At 40.6% G+C, this 26,160-nt stretch overlaps 1 protein-coding gene across 4 annotated transcripts in view; it reads left to right on the top strand.

Annotated features, from left to right (window-relative positions):
• The window catches only part of FGFR2 (fibroblast growth factor receptor 2), an 86,159-nt gene extending 61,474 nt beyond the window's left edge, over window positions 1–24,685 (top strand). For all 4 annotated transcript variants that reach the window (XM_075155196.1, XM_075155197.1, XM_075155198.1 and 1 more), the window contains 9 exons: window positions 6,976–7,127; window positions 10,599–10,720; window positions 11,346–11,456; window positions 12,223–12,413; window positions 15,899–16,021; window positions 17,388–17,458; window positions 19,256–19,393; window positions 20,223–20,328; window positions 24,045–24,685. In XM_075155196.1, the coding sequence (XP_075011297.1) occupies window positions 6,976–7,127; window positions 10,599–10,720; window positions 11,346–11,456; window positions 12,223–12,413; window positions 15,899–16,021; window positions 17,388–17,458; window positions 19,256–19,393; window positions 20,223–20,328; window positions 24,045–24,209 (1,179 nt within the window). In that variant the 3' untranslated portion in view covers window positions 24,210–24,685. The remainder of the gene's footprint in view (window positions 1–6,975; window positions 7,128–10,598; window positions 10,721–11,345; window positions 11,457–12,222; window positions 12,414–15,898; window positions 16,022–17,387; window positions 17,459–19,255; window positions 19,394–20,222; window positions 20,329–24,044) is intronic.
• The last annotated feature ends 1,475 nt before the right edge of the window (window positions 24,686–26,160 follow it).

Raw genomic sequence — 26,160 nt, 5'->3', positions numbered from 1 at the left:
AATTAAAAAATAATCCAGGAGATGTTTTATTTAATGAGTATGTGTTTCTGGATTATTGAACTCTGTTTGTTTTGTTGTACCACCAGGCTTACTTTTTTGGTTCAGTTTATTTGTATTGCAGAGGATTGTATTTAAAGCCTGGTGGGGTTTTGTCACTAAACCTTTATTTATCTATTGATCACAGAAGGTCCTTCCTTGCCTTTGTGCTGTGCTCTGTGTGGGAGGAATAGAGAAAGTGGCCGAGTTGTTGAGAGGGAGGGTGAGAGTGAGCAGGGGAGATGCTCGTGGCAGGTAGACTCTGTGAGCTGGGCAGAGATCTGGGGCTGGGTGGTGGGATTTGTTGGAATTCCAGAGAAATGAGGCCATAGATTGGGGAATTCTTGATAGTGTTTTCAAAGCTCTCTTCTGCTGGGTCAAGCCTCCTGAAGGATCTGGATATGAAAATAATCCTGGTTTACGAAGAGGCATTTGCATGACTGTGATGCCATCTTGTCTAAGCGGGATAAGAGTCTCGCTGAGTAACATATGGTTTGGTTTGCAGGCCTGGATTCTCGTACACTATTTAGTCTGAGCTACTACAGGATTTTATCATTCCCCACGTGCAGGCGTTTTTTTTGCTGCCAAAATGCGGTTCTTTTCACATTCATGGGAAGGGTCATGATGAAGTCAGGAATTATCAGTTCCCTCCTCCTACAATCCTCAGCTCACTAGGATCTGGTACTTGGTTTTCAAAATAGAAACTGCTTGCAGGGAAATCATCAAGCAGTTCCTCTTCTTTATATAAAAGCAAAGAGCTGCAGTGCTCTGTTAGTATTAGCCATGTTCTGCATAGAAGTACCAGCTTGCGAGGGAGTGGGAAGAAGTATTTGTAGGATTGAACATCACAAGCCGGTTTGCAGTATAGGCTTTAGGTGACAGGTTCATTGAACCAAAAGGTAAAGAGTAGCCTTCAATAGGATATACATCTGTTTTGTAGAACTTTTTTTTTTTTTTTATTTAAGAAATAAATTATAATTAAAATGGACAAAAAGACAGTGCTGCTCTAGTGGTTATAGAAGGTCCCATCTCTTGTGGGGACCAAAGTCAAGTACAAGTGTTTGTCATCAGTAGAGCACTTCGTTAGTGCTATCACAGTTAATCTGTCGAATTTGGACCCCTTCAACTTGGACGTATATATGTGTCTTAAATAGGGAGGAATGATTTCTTATGCTTAGTATTTTAAATACATTCCCATTAATTTATATCTACTGTGGTTGTTGATTCTAATCCTTCATAAAGATATAGTGAGCACATTTGTGATGAGCAAAGACTGATCAGTTTAAAGTAAGACTTAAGCTCACCAAGCAAAATAGGTAATTCAAAATTATGACGGCAGCTGGAACCTGAAAAAAAGGAAAGTGATCTGGAACAAGTAAAGTAACACAGTATTTCACGTAGTATTGAGCTGTAAAAATACCATTCATTTTAAGGAATAGACCCTGAAATACAAAGATTTAATACACAACTGTCAGTCGGATATGTTGCAAGGAATTTACCTTAATACCTATTTTAGTTTCTTGCTTTATCCTCGGATTTCTCTATATGGAAACCATTGACTTGCCTAGTAGTACTCGTTTGTTATTTTGTCGGTGTGTAAGTGTTTCAAAAGGAGTGTTTTTCATGAAGGGGTGTTTTAAATGGCAGTAGTTAACATTAGGAATCCTCAGTTTCGTGTAGTGCATTTAACCTTATATTTTCCTAGATCCAGTCACTCAGATGGACTGTTTCTATCAACAGCTAATAGCATTACTTACTAATTATATTTATATACATATATGCATATGACTTCAAATTAACTTTATAGCAGAGCCTTCAAAAAGACTGACAATTATAGGAAATCTCTGCATGGCTGCTAAAATCTCACAGCATGAGTGCCAGAACTGACAGATCTAGGCTTCGGGATATGGTATAAATCATCAGTGGAGGAAAACACCCTTCATAATCAATTACAGACAATTACACACTGCTCCGCAGCTGATTTTGCCACATGGCATTAAAAGATTCCAGCAAAGATTCGTTTGTTTTAAATGCTCCGCTGCTTAGAAATGCTTGTAAAGCATTATCTCAGAGTTGATTAAATACAGTGCGTTGGCCGAAGGACAAATATGTTGTTAAAATGGGGATATAATAATGCATTGGTGCGTCAGGGGCTTTTCTCCTTCTAAAGTGCAGATATGGAGCTAAAGATTTGTCTGGTACTTTTCTTGGTTCTGACCTCCTAAAAGCAGAAAGGAAGCACACAAAGCATATTTTATGGTGGAGGTCTACCTTCCTGTTGAGGTTAACATATACCACAATAGTCCTTTCGGTGTTCTGCTCAAGTCCAGCTGACTTCTGCCTTCCATGCTTTAATTAAGCATTCAAAATACCTCCTTAATGTAGTGTCATCACTGAAAACAGGCATCACCAACACAGTGAGTAGACCTTGAAGATGTCTAATTCACCTACATCGGGTGCCCTTCCTTGCTTCTCTGCCCTGGCTTTCCTTTGTTCCTTTATCTCCGAGAAGCCCATGTTGGTGAGCTAGGTGATTGCCCAAGAAGTTCATGCATTTTGACTAGATGTCCAGCTGCTGTTTCTTGGCACCTGGTAGACCCAGAGTAGCCCTGGAGTCTGTATATTGGCCATGTACAACTACAAGCTTGCTGCAGAAACTCCATATGGCCTCTGGTATGCCTGTGTCCCATGTACCTTGAATCTTTGCATAACCAAAAGCAAAAAGAGCATCCACCTACTTGAAAGCAACTCTACAGGCTGAAATGTGGGGTTCATAGCAGGAGTGCCACTGGTTCTTGAACCTGCACGGTAAGGGGTTGGAGAGCTGTGCTGCAGCTGAAAAGGGGAAAGTAGCAAGCTGGAAAAGGCTTTCTATATGCTGTTACTTAAATGTATACGTGTAGATTAAAGTTGACCATGTCTACTGACCTTGGAGTAGGGTTTTCCTCATTGTTTTATAGTGCACTCTAAGGCAATGAAAAAAGATGCTTAAGGGATGAATTCAAAGATTAATTCTTTACTATTGCAGAAAAGGTGAAAGGCCATTTTGAAACAGAAAATCTCCTCCAACCACCGGCCATCCTGGGTTAGCTTCGTCTTTTCTGGAGCAGATTTTTACAGCCCTTGAGCTCCTGTAACTGTACTGCTCCAGTTAATCAATCAGAAGAAAATTCTCTGGGAGTGCAGTCCATTTTTTCTTCTCCCAGACACTGAGTAGTTCCTCTGGATTTCTCATAATTCCTATCCACATTAATGCACTTTGGTTACCTACAGCATCTCCGACCGGTCATCCAGTTATTGTGTGAAGTAAACGTGCAGTTGTGTTAAAAGGGAAATTGGCAGTCTTTTGTCTGTTTTTTCTATACATTGTTACTATTTAACTTCTGTGTTTGAAATGCATCGCCAGAGTATTTCAGTTTATTGCAAGTTTACATTTATAGGTCTTAACCATGCTAAGACTGCTGAATTGTGAGTGTAAGAGCTAGTGAAAAGATGAAACTCTGGCAGAGATCTGAACAGTGTCTAATACAAATATTGTATTCATGAAAAAAAAGACCCCAGAACATTTTGGGCCATTTCTGATACATAAGGGATATCATCTAAATTTTGCAGCTTCACTTCCACGCCTTCCTGATGTCCCATGAAAACAATGGCTATAATGACAAAGACAGGCAAGAAAGTGAAGGCACTGTTAATTAATAAACAAGAATCAAGACTTGAATAAAGATCTTGGTAAAATGGCTGGAGAATAGTGGGTGGATTTTGGAAATATGGAGGAAGTGGTCATAAAGTATTAGTAGGTTTGTGGTGAGAGATGAAGAAATAGAAACCAGAAATAACAGAAAAATGAAGTTCAGGGGAAGTCATGGGGGACAGAGGAGTTGCCACATTGTTCGTGGAGATTTGCACATTTCTTAGTGCTGAGCTGGTTCATTTCATGAAGCATCATTTTTAAACTGTAATGAAATAATGAAAATGAGAAAAAAATAAGCAAAAGTCTAATTCCAGCCCTGGTTCTCGTGCTGGCTTGCCATGCAGCTCCAGCAGGTGTGTTCCCCTCTGTAGACTGGGCATGGCAGCATCTCTCTCAAAGGACTCTGTTCAGTATTCACTTACTGATTTATTTAGAGCTACATAGTCTGCCTTAATAGCAGTTTTGTGTTTGTATCCCAAGTGGTCACCATATTTATTATCCTAGAGGAATGTGTCAGGTACTTATATTTGCTGAAAGTAAATATTAACATTAACGATGGTGGGATGAACGAGGGGGAAAGTGGTCCACCTTTCTTTTTTGAATGGTAGCCTTATTTGTGCAGTTATACTCTCTTGTTCCATAGACACCACACCTTGCACGCAGAAGCTGGAGCTTCTGATATCAAGAAAGGTCTGTCAGCTGCAAAACTGATTACCAAGGTTAATTTTTTGATAGCTATTCTTAACACTTTATTCCTTATGAAACCCCTTTCCAGTCTTGATCTCTGGTCTTAGAAAAATGTGTCAAGAAGCCAAACCCATTTGATGAGATGGGTTTGAGGATGTCTACCTGCAAAAAGACCTCTCAAACAAAACAGGTGGTCAGAGTCGTATGAGAAATTTGTTTGAGAGCCTTAGCCTTGTCTTGTCAAAATACACTGTGTAAAAGCATGACTTGCAAAAGCCTTTCAGCCCTCTTCTGAGGAGCTCAAGTAGTTCCGTGGGCTGAGACGCTGTAGTTGTTAATTGAACTTAACATAAGGGAGCGCTAAGTTGGACTTACCAGGTGTCACGGAGACAAGAGGATTTTGTGTTCATATCCCTGTGCGTGTGTCACTGAGTTGCGCTTTAATGCTATTAGGCCTGTTTGCTTATAATTGCTTTTTTTTTAATCCAGTTATAAGACCTGTGGAACAAAATTGTAGCTTGGTGACACTTTACATAAGCAAATCCGGTGTCAAAGTTGACTCCAGGTGATGAGGATGAAGGTCGAGAGTGGTAGTTATTCTGATACTCTAGGCTTCCAGCTTGGGCAGGGTCCCAACAATGCTGGCTGAGAAGCACCTCCTGCCGCCTGATGTGAGGACGGGTACCAGCGATGGTATTGTGAAACAACCTTCATCCTGCCTTGGCCACCAGATTTGGGCTTGGCCAAGACTGTCATGGCCTGAGAGAGAAGAAGGATGAGGGGAAGGCTGGCAATACCAGCATTTTTGTTTTGTGTTTGTCTTCACTTGAAACTCTGAGGTCAACAGACAGCAGGCTGCTGCTTGCAGGTTTGAGGAAAGAGCCGTATAGAAGATACACCATTCACACCAAAACAAGTTTTGTTACATGGATGGAATAGCTGCCTCCTTTTTCAAAGCAGTTATCATTAAGTACCTTTGATGCTCTACGGAAAATGTTGTTGAGGCCAATGAGAAATCATACTCCAAAATGAATTACATTTCAAAGCATTGGACATTAAATTATTTTTAGGAGCTCTTCTCTACATTGCCTGCAGAATCTTTAATTAAGAATGTAGTTAACTGAAAACTTAAGTATCCCCCAATTATTGTGATAGCTTTTTGATGCTTTCAATATTGAATGCTTAGAAAATACAGAATCATAGAATCATTTAGGTTGGAAAAGACCTTCAAGATCATCGAGTCCAAACATAAACCTAACACTACCAAGCCCACCACTAAATCATGTCCCTAAGCACCGCATCTACACGTCTTTTAAATACCTCCAGGGATGGTGACTCCACCACTTGCCTGGGCAGCCTGTTCCAATGCTTGACAACCCTTTCAGTGAAGAAATTTTTCCTAATATCCAATCTAAACCTCCCTTGGTGTAACTTGAGGCCATTTCCTCTTGTCCTATTGTTACTTGGGAGAAGAGACCAACCCCCACCTCGCTACAACCTCCTTCCAGGTAGTTGTAGAGCGCGATGAGGTCTCCCCTCAGCCTCCTCTTCTCCAGACTAAACACCCCCAGTTCCCTCAGCCGCTCCCCATCAGACTTGTGCTCCAGGCCCTTCACCAGCTTCGTTGCCCTTCTCTGGACACGCTCCCGCACCTCCATGTCCTTCTTGTAGTGAGGGGCCCAGAACTGAACACAGTATTCGAGGTGCGGCCTCACCAGTGCCCAGTACAGGGGCACGATCACCTCCCTGCTCCTGCTGGCCACACTAGTTCTGATACAGGCCAGGATGCCGTTGGCCTTCTTGGCCACCTGGGCACACTGCCGGCTCATGTTCAGCCGGCTGTCGACCAGCACCCCCAGGTCCTTTTCCTCTGGGCAGCTTTCCAGCCACTCTTCCCCAAGCCTGTAGCGTTGCCTGGGGTTGTTGTGACCCAAGTGCAGGACCCCGGTGTGAGAGAATCCAACATTTCCTACACAGTAACGTGCATGTAACCTTGATCATTGGCACTGATAAAAATACAGGAGCCTTTGCAAAAATACCATTTTTCAATTAAAAATTCAAAATCTCAATTTAATAGTAACAACAGTAAATTGTGTGCTGATCTGGGAAAAGAAACGGTGACACGGACAACTAGAAATGAGTAGAAGAGCCTATTGATAACCTCTGCTCATGGTATAAGCTTCCCACTTAGGTATCTGAGGCAATTTAAATACTCTCAGTTGATTAAAAAAATATTAATTTGATAAACAAAAGAGAGAAAAGTTTATTGAATTTATCTTCTGAGTGAATGTATTTAAAACCTACAGGGTTTTCAACCTATGGGACAGACTTACAGCCTTGGCAGCAATTAGAGTCAGTATTGTGCTTACAAGGGAGGGTAGGTGTGTGAGAATAGTGCCCTAGAAACAAGAGTGTAGGTTCAGCCACTTTTTCCTAATATCGCTGTTCTGAGCTGGCTTGGTTATCAGGTACTGCTGTTTTTCAGATATTAGGTCAAGATTACATCTCCGCCTTTTTTTTTTTTTTTTTTCTTTCTGCATCTTGTATTGCAACAACAGGTGTCAGCCGACTCGAGCTCCTCGATGAATTCCAACACGCCTCTGGTGAGGATAACTACTCGCCTCTCCTCTACTGCTGATGCCCCCATGCTGGCAGGAGTCTCGGAATATGAATTGCCAGAAGACCCAAAATGGGAGTTTCCAAGAGATAAGTATGTAGCCTGTTTATTTTAACACTACCTACACATGTCTGAAAAACATGACAAAGCATGAGAGGAAACATCTTCCCCAATGTCTCCCAGGGTTTCTTTAGTTAAAAGAAAATCTCAATTACCTGAACCTCCTCTGAAGATCAAGATCCAATTCAATTATCTGAAATCAGTCTTTTTTTAAAATAGAAGCTGAAGTTTCTTTGCCTGTCATTCTGATTTTATTTTCAGATTTCTGGTAGGTTTTCAGATATCCTGCTGAAATGTAACTCCTCTGTTACCAAAGGAGTGAATCTGAAATATTATTTCAAAATATGTATGATTCAGACTGGCAGAGATGTCCACATACAAACATTGTTGAAGGGCAATTGAGATTTCCCCAAGCGATACCTCTGTACATTAAACCATGTTTCTTAGTTGAAATATTAAACTTAATTGTTTAATATTTCTAAAATAGGTAATGAAATATCATGTTAGGATATAGAGAAAGTCTAGAATATGGTATCGGACAATCTTTTCTTTCTGTCAGGACCTTCTGGGTAGGATTTTGTGTTGATTTTGTAGTAGCCTGTATTAATGGAGATGATGGTTTTCTTTTTAGTGGGACGTTTTGCATATTGTGTACATATATATGCAACTTCTGTGGCTTAAAAGTATTAGGTTTCAAGCAGAGCATACTGAATCTTGATATATGCAAATTCATATGGCTACATAATATTTTCTTCAAAGTCTGTTGACTAACATGCAAAATGAGCTGCTGAATAATCTAAGTAAAGTTGTAACCATATTTCTTAATATAAAAAAGACATGTAAAAAGGAGATAATATTAACACAGGTAGAGCCATGATTATAAAGCTAGTACTAACTTTAAGAAGTCTTTAGGTGCCTTTGAGAAAATAACACCTTTTATTATGAACAGTTCTCTTTCAAATTTCAGCGTTGTAACTTTTGGATAGAGGAGCTGTAATTTTGAACCTTCTGACAACTGTTCTGGAAATTATTTTAATGATGTAGCTGAAAACTAGTGCAAAAGGCTGTAATTGCCACCTGCAGTATTCTAGTCAATAGTGGGGGCCTGTACATGTACTTCTGTCAGCCCATACCCTGGGGGGATACACTAAATGCGGAAAATTTTAGAGTGCTAAACATTTAAAACCAGCATTCAGCACAAATGTAGGTGGAGCAGATTTGCAATGAAAGGAGGCTATTTAGAGGCAGTTTATTAGGTTGGGGGGCAGGAGGCACACAATGAGGGGTTTGTTACTTTAGTCCTAGCAGGGCAAAAGCACATAAATTAAGCAGTTTCCAATGCAAATGTTTGTTCTCTGCCAAGATCCTAAATTCAATTTTAGTTCTGGAGAAAATGCAGGATGACCTCAGCATAGCATACGCTGCCCTTCAGTCTTTGCACCTTTTTAAACTTGCGTTTGCTTTAGAAACCAATCCAAAACAGCTTTGAGGAATTCTCGCTGAGGCAAAGACCGCATTTGACAAGGAGTCTGCGGGCTGCCCTCGGCAGGAACCACCTCTCACTTCTGTCTTGTGCCTGAGCAGATAAGTGGGGTTTTCAAACCACTTAGCCCTGGTCTAACACTCTTCTGTTGATGATATGACAACCTCTCCCTCTATTTCATGGGGGGGAGACAGAAGTCCATGCTTTTAAGAATGAGTTCCTACATATATCATATCTGTGAATCCTGCTTTTGACCATGGAAAACCAAGACCTTACGAACTCGCTTATGAAAATGCTTATCTGAATCTGGCCCCTACACTGGATGACATTAGCAGCATCAGCCAAGCACCCTCCCTGATTTCTGCCGTGGCACTGCTTCTGGAGTTAGATGATAATTTCTGCGAGTTACGGAGCCTGAGTGTGGCCCTTAAGCACTTACACTGGAACCAAAAAGATTTTGCCCAGAGGCTTTGAAGTTTCTTTTTTATTTTATCTCTTTATCCTCCTAAAGTTGAGATCAACATCTCGGTGTCTGTATGTTACAGCTGAGCAGGTTTTGCAACTGGGTATATGGTCCACAAAATGCATTTTGCATCACCCAGTTAATGACTGCTCTTTTTAAAGGGTTTATTACGTTGACACTGTGATTATAATTGAGTTTATTTCCCCCAGTCTCTGCTTCCCGCTCTCTGAGCAGAGCCCGGGTGCTGCAGACAGGAGGCATCTTCTGTTACCCTCGTACATGACATTTGTGGCAGCAAAGAGCCCGCAGCCAAGAAACAGCCTCTGTGCTAGACCCAGCTGTGGGTAAATAAAGCGTCCCGTCTCGCCCCTTAAAGGATCAAAGCGCTGGGGGAATGCGCGAGGATGTCGGAAGAGCGATCTTGCTGTGGGTGGGGAGGCTGTGGAGAAGACGGCTTGTAGGGGACGCTCGGATCTGCCAAGTGCTTTGTCCCGCGGAGGTGCTGCCTTTGTGCCGCCGCTCGTGCGGGGAGAGCGTCGCCTCTGCGTGAGCCGCACCGGCACTCGCAGCAGAAGAGCGGAGCCGGAGGCAGCGGCGGCCGTGGCAGCTCCTGGCAGCCGTTCAAGGCGCGTGAGCATCGCGGGCGCCGTTACCCGGGCTCTCGCAGCAGTAACCCCTCCCGAGCCTTCGCCGGGCGCTTGTCGCCGGCCTCTTTTCCCTTCCCCTTCTCTCGCCTTCATCCTCCCTCCTCTCTCCCACAAGAAGGCTGTCTGGCCACCTCATCAGCCACAAGAAAGAGAAATGGGTGTGATAATTACCCGCAGCTGCGCCCAAACATGATGTCTACTGACTTGCTGTCTCTGTCCTGTCTAATCCCTTCGGCGCAAGACATCATTAGGCAAATGTTCACGGCCCGCGTCCCCACACAGAAAGCAAGAATATGAATTTTGAGCTAAAATTAAGCTGCCTGAGAGCAGGTTTGATTTTCCTTTCTGTTTGCACTGTGCCGTTATATCACAGGAGTTGATAATATTTAAAACGTCCCCCTGCTCTTAATACCACCCTTTACCGCACAAATCGTCAGCTGCCTGAAAGCGACCACATGGCAACACACACAAAGAAACTTTTCTTTCATCTCCTTGCAGTCAACGTGAAAAAGAAGACGACCGGCCGCGTTACAATGACAGGAAAAGCTTGCGTGTTGCTGGCTGCTCCTGAATTTCAGCCGCGGTCTGATGCTTTTTGGAAGCTCTGCTCCTCCACGCTGTGTCTCACCGCTAGCCATCAAGTACAGCCTCTTATTGCAAGGAGAGGGAGAGCTTAAAAGCTGAGTTTAGGAACTGATCTACCCATGTGAGATGCTCGCTATATCGTCTCTAAGAAAACATACTGCAGCACGCATGAAAATTGATGCGCACCCAGAGTCTCATTAGTTCCATGTGATAAATGCTTCATGCTACAGCAAGTTGTTGAAAGCTTTTTATATTTAGCCCTGGAATTTCACTGGCTGCATCCCTTCACCAGATGCTGCGTGTTAATCTCCTGTTTACACCTCTAGGCTGACGCTGGGTAAACCCCTGGGAGAAGGTTGCTTTGGGCAAGTTGTCATGGCCGAAGCGGTGGGGATTGACAAAGACAGGCCAAAAGAAGCAGTGACTGTGGCAGTGAAGATGTTGAAAGGTAAGAAAATTGGGTGATTAGGGATCAGAATGGGTGATATGGCAGTTCTCATCCACAAAAAGTTTCTTTTGTGGCATCTGAACTCTGTCATCGTGGGGGGGGTCAAAGAGCACATAGCTGACCTCAGCCTTCAGCAGTTTGGGGTGTAAATCTGTGCCCTTGACAGCCTGTTTATCTTGAGCAGTGAGTATTTAGGAGCTGGGAGATGTATTAGCATCGTGTGGGTCTCTCTGCTTTTAGTTTAGTTCATGTCAGAGGCTGTCCATGTGCAGATCCTAGTCCATTCAGTCCAGGTGGTTGGTGCCTATTTATTTTGAATTTAATTGTAAGGTTAGTTTGCAGGAAAGGCATAGTTATTGGAGGTTTGATAGCTAAGGGGACAGCATTTTTATGTCTGATATTACTGTGTTGCCTCTTAACGTGTAACACTGAAGTCCATCAAAGAGGTTGAGGCTATTTTTTGTTAGTACATAACGTATGACTTTGTATAATGTACAGTGTATACTGGAAAACAAATCCCGTATTCTGCATTTTGAAGCATACATGTTTTACACCAACTGGTGAGCCTTAGTGAAGTTCAGGCTAGCACGCTAGAAAATATGAACTGAACCTGTGTCTTGTACAGATGATGCTACAGAAAAAGATCTGTCTGACCTGGTGTCAGAGATGGAGATGATGAAGATGATTGGGAAGCATAAAAATATCATCAATCTCCTTGGAGCCTGTACCCAGGATGGTGAGTAGAGAAAAGAAAGTAACCCAGGACTTTCCAACAGGTCTGCGAAAGGCTCATTGGTAATAATTTTTCAAGAGTTTTCAAGGAAGCAGTCATGGTGTGATGGGATTTTTAGATATTTCCCTAGCTTAGCAGCAATATTTTAACTTCTGTCTCTCATTATACTTGCAGCTTTAATATGAGAAAGGGTACTATATCATATGAAAACTCTCTAATCTCTTGCTGTAGGGAAAAAATGACATTTTACAGGGGCTTTACCCACGCCTGTTGTTCTGAATTGTCAGTCCTGCTTTAGTGGAACTTGTATCCCATGAATTTGAAATGAGCACTTTTAGTCTCTAAAGACCATAGCGTTTTTATTAAAAGCTAATTATGTCATGTAAAGTGATGCAGAATGGCATAAAACTCTGGAAATTAAAAAGTCTTAAGAAGCACTTTCCCCTTGTTTGAGATCTCATGGCATTTTTTGATTGAAAATGCTTGCTTTTCAGTACATGGCATGGTCTGGAAGGAATAAGCACTGGGTCAGGGTTTAGGTACTTTTAAGCCACTAATTGTAGCTCTGCCACTATCCTGCTACGGCGCTTTGGGCCAGTCACTTTGCCAAGTCCGGACCTCCTTTTCTTTCAAGTTGTGCTTGCTGATTTCACAGTTAAACATTTATTAATTCAGTTCATTTATTACAGAAGGCTAAAAGCTTCTTTACATAAAAACATTTTACCCTTCGACCTCACTCCAGTTTTCACATGGTTCTGTTTATCCAAAGGTCCATTGTACGTTATAGTAGAATATGCTTCCAAAGGAAACCTCCGTGAGTACCTGCGAGCACGCCGCCCCCCGGGGATGGAGTATTCGTTTGATATTAACAGGGTACCAGAAGAGCAGATGACATTCAAGGACTTAGTGTCGTGCACATACCAGTTGGCAAGAGGCATGGAGTACCTGGCTTCACAAAAAGTAGGTAGAACTCAGCAAATACTGCACAGAGTGCATGGTGCGTATTTGTTTGGCACTTTTTTTAGTTCAGTTTTGTTCTCATCTCGTTTGTGTTCAAGAATTTGCTGGGAGAAGGACCTTTCTCAAACAAGTTGTGTAATCCATACTCTTGAAAATCAGTGGGAAAATTCATACACTTAAAGTTTTTAATCTCTGTTTAATGACATTGCTAAAATGAGGCCCAGAATGGATCGTTTAAAGTAAATATTGCGCACATATATGCACTTTGAATTCATAAGCACAGGTGGTCACTTGATTACACAAGTCACATTACTCCAACCCATGAGACAGCAGGCACCATTTGCCTTCTGTTTCCAGTCAAATCGACCAAATCAGCTCACGCAGTGATATAAAATAAATGAATCCCGATAGTGAAAGGATTTATAGAATGATAACAGGCAGAGTTGAGAAGACCACAAGATGCCAGGGCAAAAATTGTGAACGGAAGAGGCAAAAATAAATGGAGTGAATTAGTCACTTAAATTAGGTGCTTTACTTAAAACTGGTGTTTGTCAGGAGAACAAGCTTGTTGAAAGAATTTACTTATCCTGCCATGTCCCTAGACACTTATTTCTTCAACTTGCCTTCAAACGTTTTTTTTTTAACCAGTAATTTGATTAAATTATAGTTATGAAACCGTAAATAGCCCTGTATAACTAACTCTGTAAACATATTGTGGCTTGGTGGACAAGCAATGATGAATACCCTGGGTAGTGTTTGGACCCAATGGCTAAACCAGAGCACTAGATATTGATGATAAACACTTCCTGCAAGGTGAGGAGTGGTTAGTGGGATTTGTACCGATTTCCAGTCATGTCCACTCCCAAGTGTGGAGCTGTTTTTAACCAAAGACCAGAGTTGAGTGTAAACCTCCATTCCTGTTGTGTAGAGTCATGATTTTTTTTATTGCTTTTCTGCACTTGTAGAGGTTAGAGGGAGGGGGAATCGAGGTCTGATTTTGCTTTTATCCTTTTGTTTTGAAATAGTAGTTCTCAGCGCAGTAGGGTAGACAGGGAGACATGCATGACACCAAAACAAAATCTTCTAATGAAGTAAGCATGAGTATTGTATTAGGTAAAGCACCTCAGGATATCTCTTTCTAAGATTAATGAAACATTTGCCTGGCAATGAGCCACGTCCCAAGAAAACAGAACTGTTGTGAAAGGAAAAAATACATCTTTTGATTGGCAAATCTTGAGAATAAGCATCCGCCTGAGAAGCTCTGAAGTGCTGTTGTAGGACACTGCCAAGAAGGTGTGAGCTCGCACAGATGCACACGGCAGAACCATTTCATCCTTGATCCAGCTCCTTTGCAAAAACACTTGATCAGCACTGCGCCGAACTTGACAGAATGTGAGGCATTGCACAAGGCAGAGGGCAGAAGGAAAACAAAGGCAGCACATAGTAAAACTGCGCATTCCGGTTCTTCAGATATCCCACCATTTCTGTTTGTATTTCACTAGTTCTTTTCCCCTTAGGGATCCATTTACTGAGCTGGAATAATAAGAATGCTGGTCTTCTCACGGTATTTCCATCATGCAGGATCTGTGAGAAGGCCAGTGTTCTTGCTATTTCAAGCCAATAAATGGCTCACTGAGACCAAAAAAGGAAAAAAAAAAAAAAAAAAGATTTTTGGGCACCTACTTTTTGCATTACAAAACGTTTTTGTCTTACAAGCAATTGTACATTGGAAATGAGATGTTGTTCCTAAGTTGGATGGATGCTTTCTTTTTAAAATTCTGTTGACGTGTCCTCTCCATAGTTCCAGTACTATGCAAGAACGACAGGGGACCTCCAGAAACAGGGACTGGCCCAGATCATTGCAAAGAGACAGCAAATCATTAGGGCCAGAGGGTTGGCTATGAAACCTGTCAGATATAGAAATCAATACTGGCACCATTTTGAAGATAGGAAGAGTCTCAGCTGTAAAAGTGTGGGGCATGAGAAAGCAGAAATGTGCTGACAGAAGGTAATAGGGTTTGAATCATTTGGTGTGTTCACTCAGAGGTGTTACATGCCATTTGAGATGCTCTGTGGTACCCCCAGCCTGCTGCTCTGGAAATGCATGGGTTTGCTGTAGATCCTATGTCGTCCCTGGTAGTCTCATCGAGATACCTTGGATACAGGGCATCTCAGATGACAGTGTGGACTTCTATTTGGGCAACTGAACTGAGTTCCTAGTGTCTCAGAGGATGTTCTCGTAGGGTTTGAGAACAGGGACAGGGAAGTAGGAAGGCTGGCCTATGTTGTTTCTGCTACCGTAGCATTGCTGATGCTGAATTAGAAGACTGATTTGATGCTGAAAGCACGTACTGTTGTCTGGTCCTGCGCACATGAAGGCATTGCTGGAGCAGGTTTTTCCTGGCAGTTCCCCATGACTAACCCAGTGAGGAGCAGAAGCTTTGTAGGCTCGTTTTACCCATGCAGGATAAGAGATCTCAAAAAATTGCTGGGGCAAGTTATAATGCAAGAAAGAAATTGGCTGTTGTACAGTTTTTTGTAGTGGTTCAGTCCAGCATGTCTATGCACATGCTGAAATAAAGAGGACAACATAAAGAGTAATCCAAAATTGAGGAGAAAAAAAAAAAAGTATATTTAACTTGAAAAGAAGTGGAATATCCTGGGGGGTTTCCAAATGCAATGTTTCTTACCATGCCCCTGCTTCCATCAACCCTAATAAGGCTGCTTAAACACTGGAATAATATCCAGAGCAGTCACAGCGTCCTTTCAGTGTCAAGAATGAGTTGCAAGTTTTCAGGATAATGCTGACATGAAGGAAAAATCTCTGAGGAGATAACATTTTTAGTATCAGTATCAAAGCTGTTTAAAAAGCAAACAACCCAGCCTGGATTGTGTTGTTTTGAGTTTTTTTTTTCTTTTTTTTTTTAATTAAATTGTTATAGTCTCATGGTTGAAGTAAATACACACACTCTAGACATCTAGTTTAAAATGATATACTGTGGATATATCTCATATTAAGATCTTTTATATTAAACTGATCCAGACTGTCAAGTTTTAGCTCTGGTGAGATGATACCATTTAAGAGAAGCAACTTAATAAAACGCTCATTAACAGTATTTGTAATGAAAGTGCTGCAATACCTGTACCTGGGCATGTGTAACTGAGAGTGAATCATAAACAGCATGGCACAGTTTGGGTCACCACCCAAGCTTTCAGCCTTAGCAAAATATAAGTTAAATAAACCAGGCTTTTCTAAGAGGCTTCTTAGGGCTGTTCAACTTGGAAACACCAGCTGAGGGCATGGATTGCAGAAATTAAGACAACCGTATTTCACAGGCTTGTAGTAAATGTGTGGCTTTCCCACCTTGTGATTTAGGTTAAAATCTGTAAAGGAGATTTAGTTATGGTGTAGAAGTAATTTCACTTCTACAGCAGTTTATTTCAGTGGGTCTTTTTTTTTTTTTTTTCTTTTCTTCTCTTTCCAGTGTATCCATCGAGACTTGGCTGCAAGAAATGTTTTGGTAACTGAAAATAATGTCATGAAAATAGCAGACTTTGGTTTAGCCAGAGACATCAATAATATAGATTATTATAAAAAGACTACTAATGTAAGTGGACGGTTTTCTTATCTCTGGAAACAAGTGTTTCTTTCGATGATTCACTTCAAAACTATGGCTATAAACTTAATGGGCTTCTTGTACAGCAGCCTCACTTTTCATCACAGACAGAAAACGGATCAAGGACATAAGCATTTTTGTCCCCTCTTACAGTGACAGTTAGTTAAAAAGATAACCAAAGAGGCTGTATATTGTATGATTTATTAGAAATGCTAAAATACAAGAATTGTTTTTTGTGTGTCCCTGACTCCAGTCACTTCAAATAAGTGGAAATGTTCCTATTGATTCCAGCTCATTTTGTACCAAGCCTAAGATCTTGAAAAACACTGTATAAACAGTGCTAGTAATAACCATAATAAAAATCCTGTTTATGTGTGGTAATGCCACATATGGCTTTATGCCTTTTGCCTGTACGTAGCTTGTTATGTACAAGTTATGGCAGTAGTATCAAAGTGGGGCTAGAGGCTGAGAAAATTGATTTTTACTCCCCTCTCTTTCACCTTTTGCTGTTTAACCTGTACCAAATCAAGAAGATAAAACGTTTCAGATGTAGTTATTGATGCCTAGTCTGAACAGCTTACACCTCCTTCTCAGGGGATCTCTTAAGATCCTGATGGACTACGCTTGGGTTTTGGTGGGAACTTTGCAGAACTCATTCAGTTCTACAGACTTTAATATTCTGTGTAAATGTGGATTATTATTAACAGTCGTATTAAGTGGCTTATCTATGAAAATAAAGCACTAAGTGATTAATGGCATTTTAATGGTAATATCTGCGTACTTCCAAAAGACAGAGCAACCAGGTGTGGGTATGTCAATATTGGAGGGAATTGAACCTTCTTCACATCAAATTCAGTGCAATTCCTGGGCTCCGAGCAGAGCGCGTGTGTGCAAAGCAACGGGCAGTTGTGCCTGTGAGCTTTGGGTCACTGCAAAAGGTGGAACAGGAAAATAAAATTCTTGGGTTTAGTGATCAACTTGTTTTTGCAGGCAGGCCTATTTTTCAAAGGATTATTGATTGGTTTTTTTCTCTTTAAAGAGCCATAGTGGAATGATCTTTTTAATTTTGATCTGCTTATCCTATCATTCTCCTAGCAAGCAGTCTTGGGAACTTTTTGGGAACCTTAATGCTTTTAATTTTATCTTCAATGTTTATATCCATTTTTCTTAACGATCTCCCTACTTTAGCCCATTTTACTATTTTTTCCCTGAAAATTGTAAAGGTAAATTATGTGCTGATTTGCGTTAGCAGATTGTTCTCTGAGAATTGATTAATCTTTTAAAAAAATTGGTGTTGAAATCATCCAGTAAATTTCTACCACTTTAATTTTTCTTCCCTTCCCCTCTAAACCTACAGGGACGGCTTCCAGTAAAGTGGATGGCTCCAGAAGCTCTGTTTGACAGAGTTTACACGCATCAAAGTGATGTGTAAGTGGCCTTACTTGAACGGGGTTCTGGGGGTGGGAAGGAGGGTTGTTTTGGTTTCTATTTGTTAAAGTTTGGGATATTTAAAATGTATTTTCCTGTGTCCTTTACCTCTAAGTGTTTTCATTCTGTTTCACATATTAATAGATGGAACAGGACTTGCCCTTAGAAAGTGAGGATTTTATGGTAGACTGCTAACCAGTGCTCTGTTACTAATCTGCCCAGCTTCAAAGCACATGAAAGGTGGAAAATGCTAACCTCCTTCTGTCAGTGCGGAAGTTTCCCCCCTTGAACTTATTTACGGATGTGCAGCTACAAAGAGTCTATCTAATTTGCTTGGCTTTTGACATACTCTGGACTTCCTTCAGGTTTAAAAAAAAAAAGGGGGGGAAGAAAAAAAGAGAGAGAGAAAAGAAAGAAAGGAAAGTTCCTGAAAATTTCATATAAAAATTTGTGCTAAGATTAGGAATAATAAAACATAGGCTGGATATACCAGAAAAGCATTCTCTGGTTTTTAGAAGTGTTGTTGCTTCCCAGCAGTACTTCACGTGTAGTAGGAAATCATTGGACTCTGACACTTCAAAATCTTTTAATCTGTGCACAGAGCCGCTGGCTGATGCAACCGCTCGGCATTTATTCTGCTTCCTATTACAGTTTCCTAGGCCCATCTTCTGTACTCGTGTGCATTGTGCTTGAAGTAGATGTGTATTTTTTATGCAGTGCAGATGAAGATCTTACAGGGTTTTTTATTTCTCCAAGAGAAGCTGTTAACTGTAAAGGGCTGGATGCTTCCCAGCACAGGTGTAAAAGGTTATGCATGTCAGTGCAGGGTTAAAAAGAAAAAGGACAGTGGAGAAAATAAGAGGTATCTCCTCTTTCTTTAACCTGGGTGCACTTCCGAGCTGTGCTCTCCTTAAGAAAAGCATTTACTGAGGCTTTTTCTGCAACCTTTACATTATTTACGAAGGAAAATATATACACAGGTTAAGGGTGGACCAAACTTTTGTTTTAAAATAACATCTTGGCAAAATATTTAGGTGAATGTGAAATAAACCACTGGTTCAGGACTGAAAGTCAGTCTGAGCTCCTTAGCAGCCAAGGAGCACGAGTGCTGGAACTTGGAGGCTCTTGGCCCCATGGTGGCTTTGAAGACGGGTAAAGATAATATTATTGTAAGTTTGTGCAAACAGTTTACTAAAATACACTGCTGCAAATCTAGGAGAGCTGCAGAGGAGCTCGGGAGCCGGTGCAAGCTGTGTGCTGTTGCTCACCTGGCAAAGTTGCCTGCCAAAGAGCCCTAGGTTGCCAGCAAGGCGTGATGAGGCAGGCTCTGGCGGAGGTGGCAAGCAGGCAGGAAAACTGGCTTTAAATCCTACTTCTTTTCCTAACAGAAATTAAAAAAAAAAAAAAAAAGAGCAGAATGATGAAAATATTTTTGTTTTGAACAGCCTGCTTTTTCCACAATATCCCGCCACATAATTGCAAACCAGCTCAGCTGTGAGTGTTCTGTAAATAATTAAGCTGTGAAGACGCAGTTCTTTGCAGTAGCCTTGGAAACTCGGGTGCTCGGAGCACACCAGACAAAGGCGAAGAGCGTGTTTGAGAACATGCTCGGGTCAGTCCCTATTGCTACCCATGCACTTCATAGATTGATGTCCTGCTCAGAGCGGGCAGGGTTGGGCAGATGCCGATTTAAGCATCTCCTGAGAGGGATCGGCAGTCACTGCGTCTGCCGCAGACACATCTCTGTTTTCAGCAGTAAGGCAGATCTTCTAATGCAGTTTTCTCTTTGATTCGTAGTTGGTCATTTGGTGTGTTAATGTGGGAGATCTTCACGTTAGGAGGATCGCCCTACCCAGGAATCCCCGTGGAGGAACTTTTTAAGCTGCTTAAAGAAGGGCACCGAATGGATAAACCTGCCAACTGCACCAATGAACTGTAAGGACCCTTATTTGCTGTACGAGGATGGAAGGGCACAAACTGTACTGAATTCACATGGTTAATGCTACCGCTGCCAGAATCAAACATTTTCAGAATTGCTTGGCTCTAAAATTGTGGATACATGTGTTTGTGCGTATATGTGTAAAGAAAAGGTATGAAGAGGTCTTCAGGAAATGTTTGACAGAGGATACTTCTTTACACACCCTGCTGTGGTCCCACTGAAAAGAGAAGAGATCATCTACAAGCCAGTCTTCGTCAGTGTTTTTACACCCATATCTGTTTTATTTTAATCTCATTAACATGAGGATTCCTAAATGGCACGCATACCACTAATCATACGTAAGGTGCATCAGGCTGATTTTGTACACAACAAAATACATCTGGGAACTTCTGCGTTAACACAGCATTATCTCCTGGTGATGAAGGGGGAGTGTTTTCCCTTTCTGATATTTCAGTATAGCCCTTAACTATTTAAAATTTTTTTTCCCATTTTAATTTCTTCACTTCACAAAGACTGCAATCCCTAACATGCAAAAATATTTGAGCATGTGTAATTTAATACCATTGAAATTCCTGGGACAGAAGGCTACAGAATCAGGTCCACAAAAAGATCATTTAGACACTGGGCAAGGGAGAGACAGGAATAGAAATGCACCTTTGAGGGAAGTGAGAGTATTGTGCAATTTTGGGAAAGTCAGGGGTCCATGTGTAGGGCTGTGGGTGCTCGCTGCTTTACTTGTGATGAAGAACATTGACTGTGTATGAAAAGGTTTACGAGAAGGACGTGTGATTTTAATTAAGCCAAGAAAATGTGTATTTCTTACAGCTATATGATGATGAGAGATTGCTGGCATGCTGTGCCTTCACAGAGACCAACTTTTAAACAGTTGGTAGAAGACTTGGATCGGATTCTCACTCTCACAACTAATGAGGTAGGTAAATTGTTTCCCTCCATAAGCTGCTGAGCAGGACAAATGGTTCAGGAGGCAGATGGAATTTATTCAATTATGAAATCCTGCTCCAGTTCTCTTCTTGTTCTGTTTGTCGTTGTCCTCTGAGGTTACACGCAGCTAAACTATGTGTCCTATGAAATCCTCGGTTTCTTGCCATTATGCCTTGATTTATGTAACTAAACAGAAACACATCTTTAAAGTGTTTTTGTTTATTTCTCATTGCATCTTTTGATGTTTTTAGCACACCAGTATTGAGGGACTACATGTGGCAGGTTGAGAGGCAATGTTTATGTTTCAACATGAGTGTCATGTGAAGGAGAGATGTACAGTTCATGGTGTTTTTCATTTATCGGCTCGGTTTGATTCCCAGGCATGATATCTAGGTCAGAAGAGGAGAAATCGTCAATGGTAGATTTCAGATTATATGACTGAGAGTGAATTAGGTTCACTGAAGTAGCTCTCTGTGGAGGGAACGAGGACCCACGGGGAACGCGCGAACAGCCATCCAATTATCCAAAGGTCCTGCCTAACACTGCTTCAGGTTGGGATATATGAATGCAAAAAGGTTTTATTTGAAGAGCATTCTTTCAGAGGTCTGAGATATTATTAGTTTTAGTGAGGAGCACGCTGATTAGGGTATTCACACAGGAATCAGTTCTCTTATCACTAAATCGCATGCACCTTTGAGGAAGATTGCAAGTGATGGAAACGTTGATTCTTTTGGTGGAAACTTCTTTTGAGAGAAAATGCTTGGTGTCCCAGAAATATTTTACAAATTCCTATCATTTCTGAGAAATGATGTGCATAATGGGAGGAAAAAAAAGAACAAAACCCTTACTGAGGGTTGCAACAACCTGTTTTGACCATTTCAAAATAAATTTTTCAGATTTGCTATGATTTTAGCACTTCTTTATAAGGGGGAAGAAGGGTAGAAAAAAAGATTTGGATCGCTTTATATTGGTCCTCAACATTACTTTCTAATTTTTCAGAATTGTCTGAGAAATAAAAAACGGATTATTAAGCAGCATTAGGAAAGGCTGTATGCAATAGAGATGACAGGAGAACCTGAGTAAAGAGATGCTGTTTTTTATGATAATCATTTGCCCAGTAGATCTCGTTGAAAAAGATTTTGGCTTCAGTAGCAGCTACAAATTTATCTGCATTCTGTTTTGTAAGGTTTACTCTAAGAACTGGCACCTTCAGGGATAGCTCAGAGATGAGGCGGGAATATGTGCTCCCCACGGAGTCGGTAACACAGCTCTGCGTACCGTTACCATTTTCCCCTCCTCCAGTACTGACTGCATCTTTTCCTGCCTAATTTATATATGATTTCACAAGACCGGTTGGAGGTGGGCTGGCTGCCACTGCGGAATGCTGGGTGGCTTGGCCTGGATATGCGTTTGCAAATTCAAGAGGGAGGTTCTGGGCTGCAATTCTGAGCCTGGGAAAGGATATTGCTTTCTTTTTTGTGTGTGTTTAACCATCTTGCCTTCCCAATTCTGTGCTGCTCATGGACCTGGAATGATCTCAAAGGTAACCTGAAAAGGCCTTTAGGGTTATGTAAATTACTTTAGACTAGAATCATAGGAAAAACGGCTGGAAAAAGCTCAGGAGCACATCCAGTCCATCTGATCGGCCTACAGCAGGATCCACTGTACGTTTGTCATTCCTGACAGATGTTTATGTAACTTGTCCTTAAAGATCTCCACTGCTGTATTTCCGCATCACCCCTTGACAGTTGATTGCTTTGTTTCATTAGTCTTACTTCTTGAAAGTTTTTCCTAATCTCTAATCTTTCAACATAAGATATTGCTTTTTGTCCTATTTACCCTGGACGAAGAAAGCAAATTATTTCACTTGTCTTTGCAGCACATGTTATGTTCCTGAAAACCTGTCATGTTCTCACTCAGCGTCTCTCGAGAACTCCAGCGTGTCCCATTTTCCTCCATAGCTTGTGATTTTGAGACCTCTGGTTTTGTGTAATCTGCACAGTTTTCCTGAAGTGTGGGTCCTTCAGGTGTCAGTCTGACAATACTTCTGCTTATCCGCTCCAGCGGCATTTTCCCTTTCCCCCTGAAACGACACTGTTGATGCAGGGTCAGCCTGGTTTGCCCAACATCTCAAAAAATTGCTAGGGCAGCCAATAGTATCATCTTCTGCATTTGCAAGTAATTATTTCTGCTTAAATGGTAATGTTTTGCTCCTCTCCATGCTGAATCATCACCTGTTGTTTTTTTTTGTTGGTCTTTTGTTTTTTGGGGGAGTTGTTTGTTTTCTTTTTTTTGCCCCCAAAGACCCTATTCCCCATGTGTCCCAGAGCAGCCTGCAATGTTTCCCTGATCCGCATCAGCAGAAGTCACCAAGGGTGAGCCTCATGGCTGTGTGGTTATATCAACACCAGGAACCATCCCGATCCTGGAAACTTCTTATGCCCCTTTGTGTGACTCTGGCCCTTGACATTGGATAAGGAGGCTGGAGAGGGGATACGGATACCGCCTTCAATACTGAATTCATAACTGAATTGTATCTAGCCTGTTTCTTCAAATACTGGAATACTTTCTTCTGTCTAGAAAGTGGTTGATTATTTCTGGTCACATAGGACTGGTTTGCTAATGTATAAATAAGGCTCAAGATTGTCCTTGTGGATATTTTAAAAGCCTAGGCAGCGAGATAGGCAGTAATCATAGATCCAAACTGCCTTCTCTTGCTGCCTACCGTATTTGTCGACATTATAAAACTTACATTCCCCCCCTCTTTTAAAATGGTAACCATTTTTTAACTATAATATGGTAATGATTGAATTTCAGACTTAAGAAAATATGTTAACCGAAGAACTAAATTACCCCAAACCTAAGCACAGCAGCATAAAATACTGACTGAGGTGGAAGACTTGTCTCATCAGTACGATCATAACTTGTGGTTTAGCAAATGAAGAGATTGCATTTAAATGAATGCAGCTGCCTTTAGAAGTTGAAAGAGAAGGAACATTTCAAGGGGAAAAATAACTTTATTCTCCTGCCAAAACTGTTGTTTCTAGCGAAAGAGCCTTAACCCAAAACTTGGATTCAGCAGATATTATTTCCTTTTTTAATGACTGCTTCGGTCATGGCTACTCTGGGACACAGACACACGCACACATGCACACACACACGAATATGTAGTGTAAAAAACCCAAATCTAGTGAATTTAATTTTGTTTTCCTTTCAGTTCTTTTTTGCACGTATGCCACTGCATGTTTAAACACAAATTTAATATCACAGAATATAAAACAGATATTCAAACTGACCAAAGGAATATAAAGTTGGAAGTGTCTTTCCCTCTCCAAATCATTACCATGTGCTAAAGAAAAATGGTTCTATTTAGGATGAAATTTCGTTTTTATCATTGCGAGTGAAAAGTCCTCTTTTGATGTGGTTGGCATGTTTATTTCCACTGACGCGGCTAACGCTGGTGATGTTGGACTTCAGAAAAGTACCGTGTTATTGGTTTGGTTTTTCTTTCTCTATTCAAACTGCTTATTTTATAAGATATTTAAGCAACAGGCAGTTTTGAATGCAGTTGCGTTACAGAGATGAGTGTCATTTTTAAACTGTTCTTTTACCCACTACATAATCAAGCCAAATCAGAGCGGTGGTAACATGTTACTGTCAGTTTTACTCACTGTCTAAAATTGCAACTTGTTTCTTTTGTCGTAGGAGTATCTGGACCTCAGTGGACCTCTCGAACAGTATTCACCTAGTTACCCTGACACGAGGAGTTCGTGTTCTTCAGGTGATGACTCTGTTTTTTCTCCCGATCCAATGCCTTATGAACCTTGTCTTCCCAAGTACCAACACATGAATGGAAGTGTTAAAACATGAAAAGAAATCATACAGAGGAATAAAGAAACAAGAACATCACGCTACCTACCATATACAACACAAAATCTTTTCTCCAGGACCTTAACGTTTCTGCTTGTACATATGAAATATGGAAGAAAAAAAAAGGCAAAAAAAAAAAAAAACAAACTTGGAGGAAAGCAGTCAGAACCTACATAAAGAATCTCATAATTTGCAACTTTTAAATATTCCCAACAAAGAAGAATGTTTATGAGCTGTGTCTAGATACCCGTCACTATCAGTTTTCTGGCTTCCTGTAAGCTGCAACAGACTTTGTTTGTACAATGGACCAGTTGGACTTGAGGCAAACTCTGGGTCTGCCTTTCTTGTTTATTTTGTAATATTTGGAGAAAATATATGTTGGCACACACTTACAGAGCACAAATGCAGTATATAGGTGCTGGATGTATGTAAATATATTCAAAATATGTATAAATATATATTATATATATTTACAATGAATTATTTTTTGTATTGATTTAAAAATGGATGTCCCAATCCACCTAGCAAATTAGTCTCTTTTTTAACAGCTATTTGCTAAATGCTGTTCTTACACAGAATTTCTTAATTTTCACCATCCAAAGGTGGAAAATACTTTGCTTTCAGGGAAAATGGTATATCATTAATTTATTAACTAATTGGTAATGTACAAAACAGTTAATCGTTTATAGGGTTGTTGTGTTTTTGTAATTTAAATGGCATTTCTATGCAGGCAGCACAGAGAACTAGTAGATATATTGCTCAGACTTTACTAGTTTTCAGATCTTTAAAAAAAAGAAATATTTACAGTATATAACTAATTTTGGGGAATTAAACTTTTGATTTATTTGTGTTTAAAAACTGCAGTGTCAGATGATTATTCTTATCAAAACCAAATCCTTTAACAAGAAAGTCTTTTATTCTCAACAGCTGTCACTTTAACAATTTAACTCTGTAGCAACGTTTCCCATGGCCAAAAAGCAGAATCATTCCACACACACACACAAAACGGAAGAAAATATTGAAGAGGGTTCCTAAAGTAAGAAAAGACGTGAACTTGTCTATAACCGTAGCAGAACGTACTGCTCTAAAAGGAGCTGAGCTTCTACCCTGAGTTGCACATGCATCAAATTAACTACAAGTCTCTTCCCTGAGTTGGATAATAGGTTCCAGATCATCTGGCCTGGATCTTTTGCCTTTTAGACTATCCCTCTATTGTAACTTAAGTTAAAAAGAGAGAAGTTGTTTATAATGACAACTTGCCATAGGAATATCAGCATCTTTTTAAGGGATTAATTCATGCTGACTCCAGTATTTCCTTCTGATCCATTCCATAACAGTAGGTATAGCACTGGCCTCTGCTAAAATATCACTGTTGTTTGTATCTTTGTACGGAAGTCTTGTGTTTTTACTTTCAGAACACTCACACTGATATGGCCATGCAATATGAATGCAAATTACACCGTTTTATGTGGTGGTGTTTTTTTTTTTTTAAAAAAAAAAAAAATTGGGTAAAAGAAGTATTAAAATCTGTTAACTTTTGTACTGACAATAAAATGTTTCTACAGATATTAATGTTAAAATTACAAAATAAATGTCATGCAGCTTATTTTTCCTAATCCTTTGTGTCATACAAAATGGTTTCCTGAACATCAAGTGATGGAACACGTCCAGAAATGCTTCCTTTTGACCTTATCGTAGATCCTATATTACAAAGCAATTCTTTCAGGAATAATACTTTTGCCTCTGTCTTATAAAATGTCTGCTCATGAATAACATGGGTTATTTGAGTATACATACACATAATCTTTGGTGTTTGTGGGGTGGGACACTATTTGCTGGAAAATGGCTTGAAGTGTTCATAGTGTAGACATGAAATATTTTCTGGTTTTATTTAGTCAGGCTGTATCCTTTAATTAGTGAGGTTTCTCATTCATATTAGAGAGGTTGGAGG

This window comes from Calonectris borealis, chromosome 7 (genome assembly GCF_964195595.1).
Source record: "Calonectris borealis chromosome 7, bCalBor7.hap1.2, whole genome shotgun sequence".
In the NCBI taxonomy this organism is placed as follows: Eukaryota; Metazoa; Chordata; class Aves; order Procellariiformes; family Procellariidae; genus Calonectris; species Calonectris borealis.
This window is presented reverse-complemented; position numbering and strand designations above follow the sequence as displayed.